Source organism: Cherax quadricarinatus, chromosome 2 (genome assembly GCF_038502225.1).
Source record: "Cherax quadricarinatus isolate ZL_2023a chromosome 2, ASM3850222v1, whole genome shotgun sequence".
Taxonomy (NCBI): Eukaryota; Metazoa; Arthropoda; class Malacostraca; order Decapoda; family Parastacidae; genus Cherax; species Cherax quadricarinatus.
The window spans coordinates 79,803,500-79,815,883 of NC_091293.1; the positions used below are offsets into that span (position 1 = coordinate 79,803,500).

General features: G+C 41.6%; 1 protein-coding gene across 2 annotated transcripts in view; it reads left to right on the plus strand.

Annotated features, from left to right (window-relative positions):
- Nucleotides 1-12,384, plus strand: part of LOC128684324 (long-chain-fatty-acid--CoA ligase ACSBG2) — a 183,554-nt gene that overhangs the window by 138,225 nt on the left and 32,945 nt on the right. For both annotated transcript variants that reach the window (XM_070089242.1, XM_070089248.1), the window contains exons 7-8: nt 1,060-1,301; nt 10,354-10,511. In XM_070089242.1, coding sequence (XP_069945343.1) covers nt 1,060-1,301; nt 10,354-10,511 — 400 coding nt within the window. The remainder of the gene's footprint in view (nt 1-1,059; nt 1,302-10,353; nt 10,512-12,384) is intronic.

Genomic DNA, 12,384 nt, shown 5'->3' on the forward strand with positions numbered 1-12,384 from the left:
TGCCTAAGGACCATGTCACTTGTGACCCTAATAGTGCACAGTTTATTATCGTCCTGTTCTACATAATTTATCATTACTGGAATATCGCTGGTATCCTCCTGTGTAAAAACTGAGAGGAAGTATGTGTTAAAAATTCTACACATTTCCTTATCACTGTCAGTGAGCTGACCCGAGGAACTTTTGAGTGGGCCTATCTTGTCCCTGATCTTACTTCTGTATACCTGAAAGAATCCTTTTGGGTTAGTCTTCGATTCTTTTGCAACTTTAACCTCATAATCTCTTTTTGCTTTTCTAATTCCCTTTTTTATTTCTCTCTTTAACTGAATATATCGATTTCTTAATTGCCCCTCTCCTCTTTTGATTTGCCTATATATGCCTCTCTTTTGACCAATCAGATATTTTAATCTATTGTTCATCCATTTAGGATCATTTTTGTTTGATCTGATTTCCCTATTTGGAACATAATTTGACTGAGCAGCTAGAACTATGCCCTGGAAAGCATCATATCGGCAACCATCACCACCTACCTGACCCTTAGTCAGGTCATTCCAGTTCAGCCCACCTAAGTAATTTTTCAGTCCTATGAAATCAGCCAAGCGAAAGTCAGGGACGGAGACTTGATTGCCATTATTAGGGGAATTCCATATAGAAAGCCTCTTGTTATGCTCAGCATAGGATGTTATCTGGGCCCACCACCTTCGAGGAATCTAGTTCACCTAGCAGTTTCTTCACCTTCTTGGTTATGTGCATTGTGTCCAGCACTTGCTGGTGTACCATACTGCATAGGTTTGCTGGGCGCATTTCTATCTTCACTGTGAATACTTCTCTAAATCTTGCGCACAGCTTTTCACATACTTCCTGGTCACTGTAATGTTGAGGTACATTCATTAGACTCGTTATGTGCTTCTGTTGAGATACAGTTTACGAACCTATTATGTGCCTGTGTAATGTTGAGATACAATCCCTGGACCCACTTTGTACCTCTGTAACATCCTGACTACCACCAATCATGGTTATAGGGTTCATAAAGCTATTAAAACATATTTTTTCCTTCAATAGGCACTACAGGCCCCCCTAAGGGAGTAATGTGTTCACAAGACCACCTGACCTGGGGAGGTGTTCAGTACCAGGTGAACGAAAGTAACCTTAAAACTGCCCACGAAGTGGTGGTGTCTTACCTGCCCTTAAGCCACCTGGCTGCCCAGATGTTAGACATCTACCTGGCTTGTACCCTGGCTGCTACAGTCTTCTTCGCCCAGCCGGATGCCCTGAAAGGTTCACTGCTGGAGACGCTAGTTGAGGTGATGCTACTCTTTCCTGTAGTTATTACTGTGTCTAATTGATATTACAGGAGATCTCTGTATTAAGAAATGCTGGAAAATTATTTAAAAATTCTGAAAATAATGATACAATGAGTGACAGTATATATCAAATTTCTTTCAAAATATTTAGATGTTTTGGAAAAGTTAGACAAAAATCTGTGTTAAATCGGCACAACTATCCCAGCAGGATGGTTTTTAGACCAGACTACATCCCAGCAGGATGGTTTTTAGACCAGACTCCATCCCGGCAGGATGGTTTTTAGACCAGACTCCATCCCGGCAGGATGGTTTTTAGACCAGACTCCATCCTGGCAGGATGGTTTTTAGACCAGACTCCATCCCGGCAGGATGGTTTTTAGACCAGACTCCATCCCGGCAGGATGGTTTTTAGACCAGACTCCATCCCGGCAGGATGGTTTTTAGACCAGACTCCATCCCGGCAGGATGGTTTTTAGACCAGACTCCATCCCGGCAGGATGGTTTTTAGACCAGACTCCATCCCGGCAGGATGGTTTTTAGACCAGACTCCATCCCGGCAGGATGGTTTTTAGACCAGACTCCATCCCGGCAGGATGGTTTTTAGACCAGACTCCATCCTGGCAGGATGGTTTTTAGACCAGACTCCATCCAGGCAGGATGGTTTTTAGACCAGACTCCATCCCGGCAGGATGGTTTTTAGACCAGACTCCATCCAGGCAGGATGGTTTTTAGACCAGACTCCATCCCGGCAGGATGGTTTTTAGACCAGACTCCATCCCGGCAGGATGGTTTTTAGACCAGACTCCATCCCGGCAGGATGGTTTTTAGACCAGACTCCATCCCGGCAGGATGGTTTTTAGACCAGACTCCATCCCGGCAGGATGGTTTTTAGACCAGACTCCATCCCGGCAGGATGGTTTTTAGACCAGACTCCATCCCGGCAGGATGGTTTTTAGACCAGACTCCATCCCGGCAGGATGGTTTTTAGACCAGACTCCATCCCGGCAGGATGGTTTTTAGACCAGACTCCATCCCGGCAGGATGGTTTTTAGACCAGACTCCATCCCGGCAGGATGGTTTTTAGACCAGACTCCATCCCGGCAGGATGGTTTTTAGACCAGACTCCATCCCGGCAGGATGGTTTTTAGACCAGACTCCATCCCGGCAGGATGGTTTTTAGACCAGACTCCATCCCGGCAGGATGGTTTTTAGACCAGACTCCATCCCGGCAGGATGGTTTTTAGACCAGACTACATCCCGGCAGGATGGTTTTAGGCCATACTCCAACACACAGGATGTTTTTTCAGAGAAAACTCCATCCCAATATTACATATGTACATATACGATTATTTCACATAAATACACTTATATACACACATATGACCTCAAATGTACACATCTTTTCATGTACAAATGCTTACGCACACATATACATACGTGTTCATTATGCATTAGCATTCACCTGGGTGATCAGTAACTTGCTGATGACTGCTGGTAAATCCCCGATGAAGACTGAGGTTGCAATTTACCATCTCAGTAGCAAGGTTTCCCTTCCACTCAAATTCAAATTCAAATTTAAAGTTTATTCTCTATAAGGATTACAATGCTGAGTTTACAGAAATTTGGTTATTGTGAGGTTTACATGTAGTAAAATTGTGATTACAGAGTGTACCACTAGAACGCTTAGCATGGCTAGGCATTTCGGGCATACTTAGTTTTATTCTTAATTGTAAAATATTACAAATTATGAGGTAAGTTGGTATTATGGCTAAGTGACTAAATACTAGTTTGTAAGTTTAGCAATGTGAATGCTTTTGTTTTGGCACAGTACATAGTTTCAGTGTTGGAGTATCACAGGATTCATTATTTTAAGATTGAGATTAATATATCTGTTTATGGTCAAATGAGTGAGTGAGTGTAAGTGCGAACCACCAGGTGGTATTCGTGTAGTTAGTTGACGGGGTGTATCAGGGAGATAAAATGTTTTCTAATGGTAGTTTTGAAGGTGATGAATGTGTCTGCAGTTCTAGAGTTCTCAGGTAGGGTATTCCAGATTTTAGGGCATTTGACATACATTGAATTTTTGTAAAGGTTTAGTCGGACACGGGGAATGTCGTAGAGATGTTTGTGTCTGGTGTTATGCCTGTGAGTTCTGTCACAACTATCAAGAAAGCGTTTTAGGTCAAGGTTGATATTAGAGTTTAAGGCCCTGTAGATGTAGATTGCACAGTAGTAAGTGTGGATGTACTGAACTGGGAGTAAGTTTAGGTCTATGAAGAGTGGGGGGGTGTGTTGCCAGGGATCGGATTTAGTGATTATTCTTACTGCAGCTTTTTGTTGGGTTATTATTGGCTTTAGGTGTGTTGCTGCAGTTGATCCCCAAGCACAAATAGCATAGGTGAGGTATGGATAAATAAGTGAGTGGTATAGTGTGAGAAGGGCATTTTGCGGCACGTAGTATCGTATCTTGGAGAGGATCCCAACCGTTTTGGATACTTTTTTGGTTATATGCTGGATATGGGTGCTGAAATTCAGGTTGTTGTCAAGGTATAAGCCTAGGAATTTTCCCCCATTATTTCTGGTAATTAGAATGTTGTCAATCTTAATGTTAATTTGTGCATCTCCTGCTCTGCTACCAAACATAATATAGTAGGTTTTGTCAGTGTTAAGCGTAAGTTTATTGGCTGTCATCCAAGTCGATATTTTAATCAGCTCCTCATTCACAATGGTGTTGAGGGTGGCAAGATTAGGGTGAGAGATGACATAAGTCGTGTCATCAGCAAAGAGAATGGGTTTCAGGTGTTGGGATACGTTTGGAAGGTCATTGATGTATATGAGGAAGAGCAGGGGACCAAGGACACTTCCCTGCGGAACTCCAGTATCAAGTGGCCGTGTTGCTGATGCTGTGTCTTTAATGGTGACGTACTGATACCTATTAGTAATGTAAGATTTGAAATAAGCAAGCGCATGGCCTCTTATACCGTAATGATCAAGTTTGTGGAGTAGGATGTCGTGGTCTACTGTGTCAAAAGCTTTTCTTAGGTCAATAAAAATTCCTAGTGGATATTCCTTATTTTCCAACGCTGTGTAAAGCAGATCTAGCATTTTTATGATTGCATCATTAGTGCTTTTATTTTTCCTGAATCCAAATTGGCAGGGGTTGAGTATGTTTTGAGCCGTTATAAATGAATACAGTCTCCTGTGCACGAGTTTCTCAAAGATTTTGGATAGCAATGGTAAGTTAGATATTGGCCTATAGTTGTTTAAGTCTGTAGGGTCACCACCTTTATGTATTGGTGTAACCCTTGCCATCTTGAGTAGTTTCGGGAAGGTGCTAGTCTCTAGTGACTTGTTAAAAAGTAATGAAATTGCATGCGAAAGGACATGGGCCGCTCGCTTGTATAGTAATGGTGGGACATGAGACAGATTCCCAGAGTTATTTTTAAGTGACTTTATAATCTCAATGACTTCCATGGGCTCAGTTGGTGCAAGATAGAAGGAATTAGGGAAATTCCCATCTAGGTAGTCCCCGGCATGGGCATTGGTATGTGTGATTTTACTGGCGAGATTAGATCCTATGTTTGAGAAGAAGTCGTTTATCTTGTTAGCTGTGTCAGTGGGATGTAGTGGTGTTTCATTAGGTTTAGTTAGGACAATATTCTTGGTTTTTCTCAGTTTGTGGGTCCCTAGAATCTGAGAGAGTGTTTTCCAAGTCTTTTTTATATCTCCTCTAGTCTGTGAATCTACTGGAGTAGTATAGTTGTTTGGCTTTCTTTATTACTTTGGTGAGAGCTGATGAATAGTGTTTAAGAGTATCTTTGTGTATTAAGCCCTGTCTATATTGCTTTTCATATTGGTGTTTCTTGTCAATGGATTTCAGAATGGTGCTGGTTAGCCATGGGCAACCAAGCCGTTTGTGATCTGTTTTGTTTTTATAGGACAATGTTTGTTGTATAGTCTAAGTAATTTGATAAGAAAAATGTCTGTCCAGTCATCAATACTATTGGCCTTGGAGAATTCTGTAGGCCAATCAACAGTCTCTAGGTCAGCTGTGAACTTCCTTACTGTGGCCTCGTCATGGAGTCTAAATGAGACTGTTGTATTCAAGTGGTGGTTTACTAATGTTTGTCAGGAGGAAGGTAGGGTAGTGGTCTGTAGTGCTATCTGTGATTATCCCTGATTTAAGGGGGGCTAGTATATTGGTCCATATGTGGTCTATTATGGTTGCACTTGTCTCAGTGAGCCTGGTTGGTTTAGTTATTGTTGGTATGAGAAGTGTGTTGTTCATATTGTTGATGAAATCAGTTACAGGCTGATCATCTAGTAAGCCAAGGTTGATGTTGAAGTCTCCAGCTAAGAGAAGGTGGTGCTTATTCATTTGTCTGTTTGTTATTAGTGACTTTAATTTCTCACTGAAATTTGGGATGTTTGTGTGAGGTATCCGGTAAATGGCACCGATTGTTATAGGCGTCTTAAGGTTTTTTTACAGTAAAATTAGCAAAAATGTATTCCCCATATTCATCACTAAAGCAAGTGGTGCTAAGACAAGGTAATTGGTTAGAGTAATAGATTGCAATACCACCCCCAACTTGGTTTGGTCTGCAGTTGTGAATTGCTGTGTATCCTGGTAGAGGGTAGATATCTATTGTGTCCTTTTTAAGCCAGGTCTCAGTAAGAATAATGCAGGAGAAGGGTGTCTTTAGTGATTCAAGGAGTGCTAGGAGGTCATCATAGTGTTTGCTTAAGGACCTGATGTTGTAGTTAAGTACTGATAGACTTTTAGCATTGTTTAGGATAGTGGTGGCTTGTGATGCTGTGTAATAAAGGCAGTTACTTTCCAATAGGTTTTGATTGGGTGTCAGATTATGGAGGTTTAGATCAGGGTCAACGTGATCAATCATCTTCTAGGTTTAAATTATGGTTATTTATATCCTGAGTTGTGTGTTGAGTTCTAGTACTGATATCTGTAGTGGTTGGAAGTTTGGACAAGTATATAGCTAGAGTATTTTGGTCATGTAGGGTATAGTCACTACTACACATAATGAAGTTGATGTTGTCTATGTGTTGTGCTGGAATGAACTAAAGTACAACTAGGTATAAACTAGTAATATAAAAATACAAATTAAAAATAGAACAAGACTCTCCCTTGTAATTGCACTAAGGTCTAATAATGACTTTTGTGGAGTCTGTTTTGAGCTAGAATGAGCTTAAGTACATTAGGTTTAATCTAATAATATAAAAATACAAATTAAAAATAGCACTAGTCTCTCACTAGTAATTGCACTATGGTCTAATATAGTGAATTTGGTATTGACTATGTATGGAGTTAGAATGAGCTATGGTACAACTGAATTTAATCTAATAATATAAAAATACAAATTAAAAATAGCACTAGTCTCTCACTAGTAATTGCACTATGATCTAGTATAGTGAATTTGGTAATGATCACTAACAACTGGGCATTCCACAAGGCCTAAGATCACTAACAACTGAGCATTCCACAAGGCCTAAGATCACTAACAACTGGATATTTATAACAGCATAGTGGTAAAGGCCGTCTGCCTTCTATCTTTTCAAGCCTTTATAAGCAGAATATTCTGGAAGACTTGCCTGTGGTTTGACCATTTATAGAGGATTGAGAAGAATAGAATGACTAGTAGGGCGTATATATCTAGGGAGGAGGGGTAGGGGTCATCCTAGGAAAGATTGGAGATAAGAAATAAATGAGGCTTTGAGTGCTAGGGGCTTGGACATCCAACATTCCAAAGTTGACAATGGCCCAACCTAACTCTGGCAGTCACCCGGGCAAGCACTCTGCTTTTATGTAACCCACGAAAATAACTTTCTAAAGGGAAACGGATACTAGTATTCTCATGACTCCGGGAGTGGGTTGGTTTTCAGTCTTCCGGAGTTGCTGGTCTTCATCAGGATGAGTTTTAAGATCGAAAGAAGGATGCGCAGCCTCTCAAAAGTAAACGTAGATTTTTCACTCGTTTCATCCTGACAACTGATTCCTAAATGAGAAGTTATCCTGGCGACAGAATTACGAGACTCTCAGTCTTGAACACTCTTCAGATTATTCTAAATGTCCGGTTTGCCTCTTAGTGTATATACTCTGAAAGGTGTATGTCTCTCACTTTTATACACTGAGTGGTGTATGACTCTGTGTATATACTCTGAGAGGTACCCACATTTCTGTGGTTGCAGGGGTTGAGTCATAGCTCCTGGCCCCGCCTCTTCACTGATCGCTACAAGGTCCTCTCTCTCTCCCTGCTCTATGAGCTTTATCATACCTCTTCTTAAAACTATGTATGATTCCTGCCTCCACTGTGGCACTTGCCAGACTATTCCACTTACTGACATATCTATGACTAAAGAAATACTTCCTAACATCTCTTTGACTCATCTGAATCTTCAACTTCCAATTGTAACCCCTTGTTTCTGTGTCCCATCTGTGGAGCATCCTGCCTCTGTCCACCTTCTCAATTCCTCGCAGTATTTCGTATGTCGTTATCATGTCTTCCTTAACCCTCCTGTCCTCCAGTGTCGTCAGGCCAATTTCCTTTAACCTTTCTTCGAAGGACATTCCCCTTAGTTCTGGAACTAGTATTCTGGCAATCCTTTGCACTTCCTCTAATACCTTGACGTGCTTGACCAGATGTGGGTTCCAAATTGGTGCTGCATACTCCAGTATGGTCCTGACTTGCACGGTATACAGAGTCTTGAACGATCCCCTACTGAGGTATCGAAACGCTATTCTCAGGTTTGCCAGGAGCTCACATACTGCAGCAGTCATCTGGTTGATGTGTCCTCAGGAGATGTGTTCGGTGTTATACTCACCCCAAGATCCTTTTTCCTTGAGTAAGGCTTGCAGTCTTTGGCCACTTAACCTATACTCTGCGGTCTTCTTTGCCGTTCCCCTATCTTCATGACTTTGCATTTGGCGGGCTTAAATTCGAGGAGCCAGTTGCTGGACCAGGCTTCCAGCCTGTGGGACCCCGCTCGTCACAGATGCCCACTATGATACCTAATCATGTACCATGACTTGTTGTTGCCTCCCGGTCAGGTATTCTCTGATCCATTGTAGTGGTCTTCGTGTTATATGCACCTGATTCTTTAGCCTCTGCACTAATCTCTTGTGAGGAACTGTTTCGAAGTCATTCTTGCAGTCCAAGAAAATGCAATCAACCCACCCCTTCCTCTCATGTTTTACTTCTGTTGCTTTGTCATAAAACTCCAAAAAGTTTGTGACACAGGATTTGCCTTCTATGAATCCGTGCTGGTTGTCGTTGATAATCTTGTTCCATTCCAGTTGCTCCTCCACTCTCCTCCTGATAATCTTCTCCATGACTTTACATACTATACACGTCATGGACACTGGTCTATAGTTCAGTGCCTCTTTTCTGTCTCCTTTTTTAAAAATGGGAACTACATTTGCCGTCTTCTATACCTTGGGTAGTTGCCCAGTTATTAGGGATGTGTTGAAGATTGTGGTTAGTGGCACACACAGCGTATCTGCTCCCTCTCTAAGGTCCCACTGGGAGATGTTATCTGGTCCCACCGCCTTTGAATTATCAAGGTCACTTATTACCTCTCGGTGTATATACACCGAGAGGTGTATGCCTTACTGTGTATATATGCTGAGAAGAGTATATCCCTCAATATAGACACAGAGAGGTACTCACCTCCTCACCTATTTGTGGTTGCAGGGGTCGAGTCTTAGCTCCTGGCCCCGCCTCTTCACTGGTTGCTACTGGGTTCTCTCTCTTCCTGCTCAATGAGCTTTATCAAACCTCGTCTTAAAACTATGTATGGTTCCCGCCTCCACTACGTCACTTTCTAGGCTATTCCCCATTGCCTGACAACTCTGTCTGAAGAAATACTTCCTAACATCCCTTTGACTCATTTGAATCTTCAATTTCCAATTGTGACCTCTTGTTTCTGTGTCCCCTCCTTGGAACATCCTGTCTTTGTCCACCTTGTCTATTCCGTGCAGTATTTTATCTGCCGTTATCATGTCTCCCCTGACCTTCCTGTCCTCCAGTGTCGTCAGGCCGATTTCCGTTAACCTTTCTTCATAGGACATTCCCCTTAGCTCTGGAATTAACCTTGTCGCAAACCTTTGCACTTTCTCTAATTTCTTGACGTGCTTGATCAAGTGCAGGTTCCAAACAGGTGCTGCATACTCCAGTATGAGCCTGACGTACACGGTGTACAGTGTCTTGAACGATTCCTTGCTAAGGTATCAGAACGCTGTTCTCAGGTTTGCCAGACGCCCATATGCTGCAGCAGTTATCTGGTTGATGTGTGCTTCCGGAGACATGCTCGGTGTTATACTCACCCCAAGAGCTTTCTCCTTGAGCGAGGTTTGCAGTCTTTGGCCACCTAGCCTATACTCTGTCAGCGGTCTTCTGTGCCCTTCCCCGATCTTCATGACTTTGCATTTGGCGGGGTTAAATTCGAGAAGCCAGTTGCTGGACCAGGTGTCCAGTCTGTCCAGGTCTCTTTGAAGTCCTGCCTGATCCTCATCTGATTTAATTCTCCTTATTAACTTCACATCGTCTGTGAACAGGGACACTTCTGAGTCTATCCCTTCCATCATGTAGTTCACATATACCAAAAATAGCACTGGTCCTAGGACCGACCCCTGTGGGACCCCGCTCGTCACAGGTGCCCACTGTGATACCTCATTACATACCATGACTCGTTGTTGCCTCCCTGTCATGTATTCTCTGATCCATTGCAGTGCCTTTCCTGTTATATGCGCCTGATGTCTCTCAGTGTATATACACTGAGATATGTATGTCTCAGTTTATATATACTGAGTTATATGTCTCACTGTATATACACTGAGAGTTTACATTAATCACAATATTAGTTAATAAAGCATTGTAAATTCTTGGTGTACATGACACATGTAGTCTTAGTGACTGACCTTCTTGTAGGAAATAGACTTTATGCTCATTAAAAACCAGCAACCCTTAATTACCATATTGTATTAAATAGGCTTTTAACCCTTTTAATCAGTCTACCATAATTACATTTTTTGCAGGTTCAGCCATCATGTGTGTTAGCAGTACCCAGAGTCTGGGAGAAGATTTACGAGAAGATGCAGGAGGCAGCCTCTGCTGTGGGAACAGTGAAGAAGTCACTGTCTTCCTGGGCCAGGCATCACGGACTCAACTATTACACTGCCTTATATGAGGGAAGGTCAGTTGAATACATGAATACTATGTCTACAACACCTATGTGTCATGACATCATGAGAGGTAATGGGAGTAATCCTATTATCTGTCTCAGTGCTGGAGGCAACGATGTTGGCAGACGTAGGAGTGAAGACCTGATTAGCAGGTATAGGTCAGCAATAGAAATAATTAGGAGTAAGGGTGGGAACCCTCCCATATGTGGTATTTTGCCAAGGAGGGGAGTTGGAAATGAATGGTTGTCCAGGGCAATTGGTGTCAATTGCTGGCTGGACAAATACTGTAAGGAAAATGTGGTAACATTCATTGACAACTGGGACCTCTTCTATGGCAGAAATGACATGTATGCCAGGGATGGGGTTCACTTATCTAGGTGTGGGGTGGGAGCACTGCCAACTGCAGTGGAGGGAGCAGTTAGGACTTTAAACTAGGAGTAGTTAGTGGTATGGGTTTTGGCAGGAAAACAGTGAAGTCCCAATGTAGTAATATTACTAGTTCTAGGGGAACTAGTAATAATAAGAACGAGGTAGATATTGAAAAGCCAGGGACCTTGGGTGATAAGGACAGTGATAGGTTTAGTAGAAAAATAGAAATGAGCAGGAAGGGTAAAGAGAAAGAGTCTTTCAATGTTTATTATGCTAATTGCCGTAGTGCTAGGAATAAGATGGACGAGTTGAGATTAGTTGCTAGTGCAGGTAACATTGATGTATTTGCCTTAACTGAGACGTGGTTTAATTAAAAAAGTCGGGACATGCCTGCGGAATGTCATATTCAGGGTTTTAAATTGTTCCAAGAAGATAGAAGTATTGGGAAGGGGGGTGGGGTGGCATTGTATGTCCGAGATCGCTTGAACTGTTGTATAAAAACGGGTATTAAGTCTGAAGTAACACATACAGAGTCTGTTTGGATAGAATTTTCAGAGGGGCATGAAAAACTGATTTTAGGAGTGATATACCGTCCCCCAAACTTAGATAGGGACCAAGGGAAACTACTATGGGAGGAAATTGTTAAGGCCACAAGGCACGATAATGTAGTAATTTTAGGAGACTTTAACTTTAGTCATGTTGATTGGAATTTCTTGACTGGGAATTTAGAATCATACGACTTCTTAGAAGTATTTCAGGATTGTTTTTTGAAGCAGTTTGTGACAGAACCTACAAGGGGAAATAACCTGCTTGACTTAGTTATGGCACACAATGAATCCCTTGTTAATAATTTAGAAATTTCAGAGGAACTGGGTGCTAGCGACCACAAATCAATTACATTTAGCATTGAATGGAAGTACGATAGTAGCGATAACTCAGTAACAGTCCCAGATTTTCGCTTAGCAGATTACGATGGGCTTAGAGAACACTTATCATCTGTTGACTGGGGTAACGAAGAGAGCTATCAATATGACAGTTTTCTGAACACTATACATGCTGCTCAAAGAGCGTTTATCCCATATAAAGAAATTAGATCAAATAGAAATGACCCAAAATGGATGAATAATAGGCTCAAATATCTACTAGGGCATAAGAAAGGAATTTATAGGCGTATCAAAAGAGGTGAGGGTCATCTTATGAATCAGTATATTGACATTAAGAGGGACATTAAAAAAGGGGATAAGAAAAGCTAAAAGGGACTATGAAATTAAAGTTGCTAGGGATTCTAAAACTAACCCAAAAAGTTTTTTCCAGGTCTATAGAACAAAAGTTAGAGATAAGATAGGTCCCCTTAAAAATAACTATGGGCACCTTACAGACAAAGAGAATGAAATGTGCTTGATTTTAAATAATTATTTTCTCTCAGTTTTTACACAGGAAGACACTAACAATATTCCAGTAATTAATTTTTACAGTGGGCTAGAAGAAGATAAATTATGTAACATCAGTCACTAG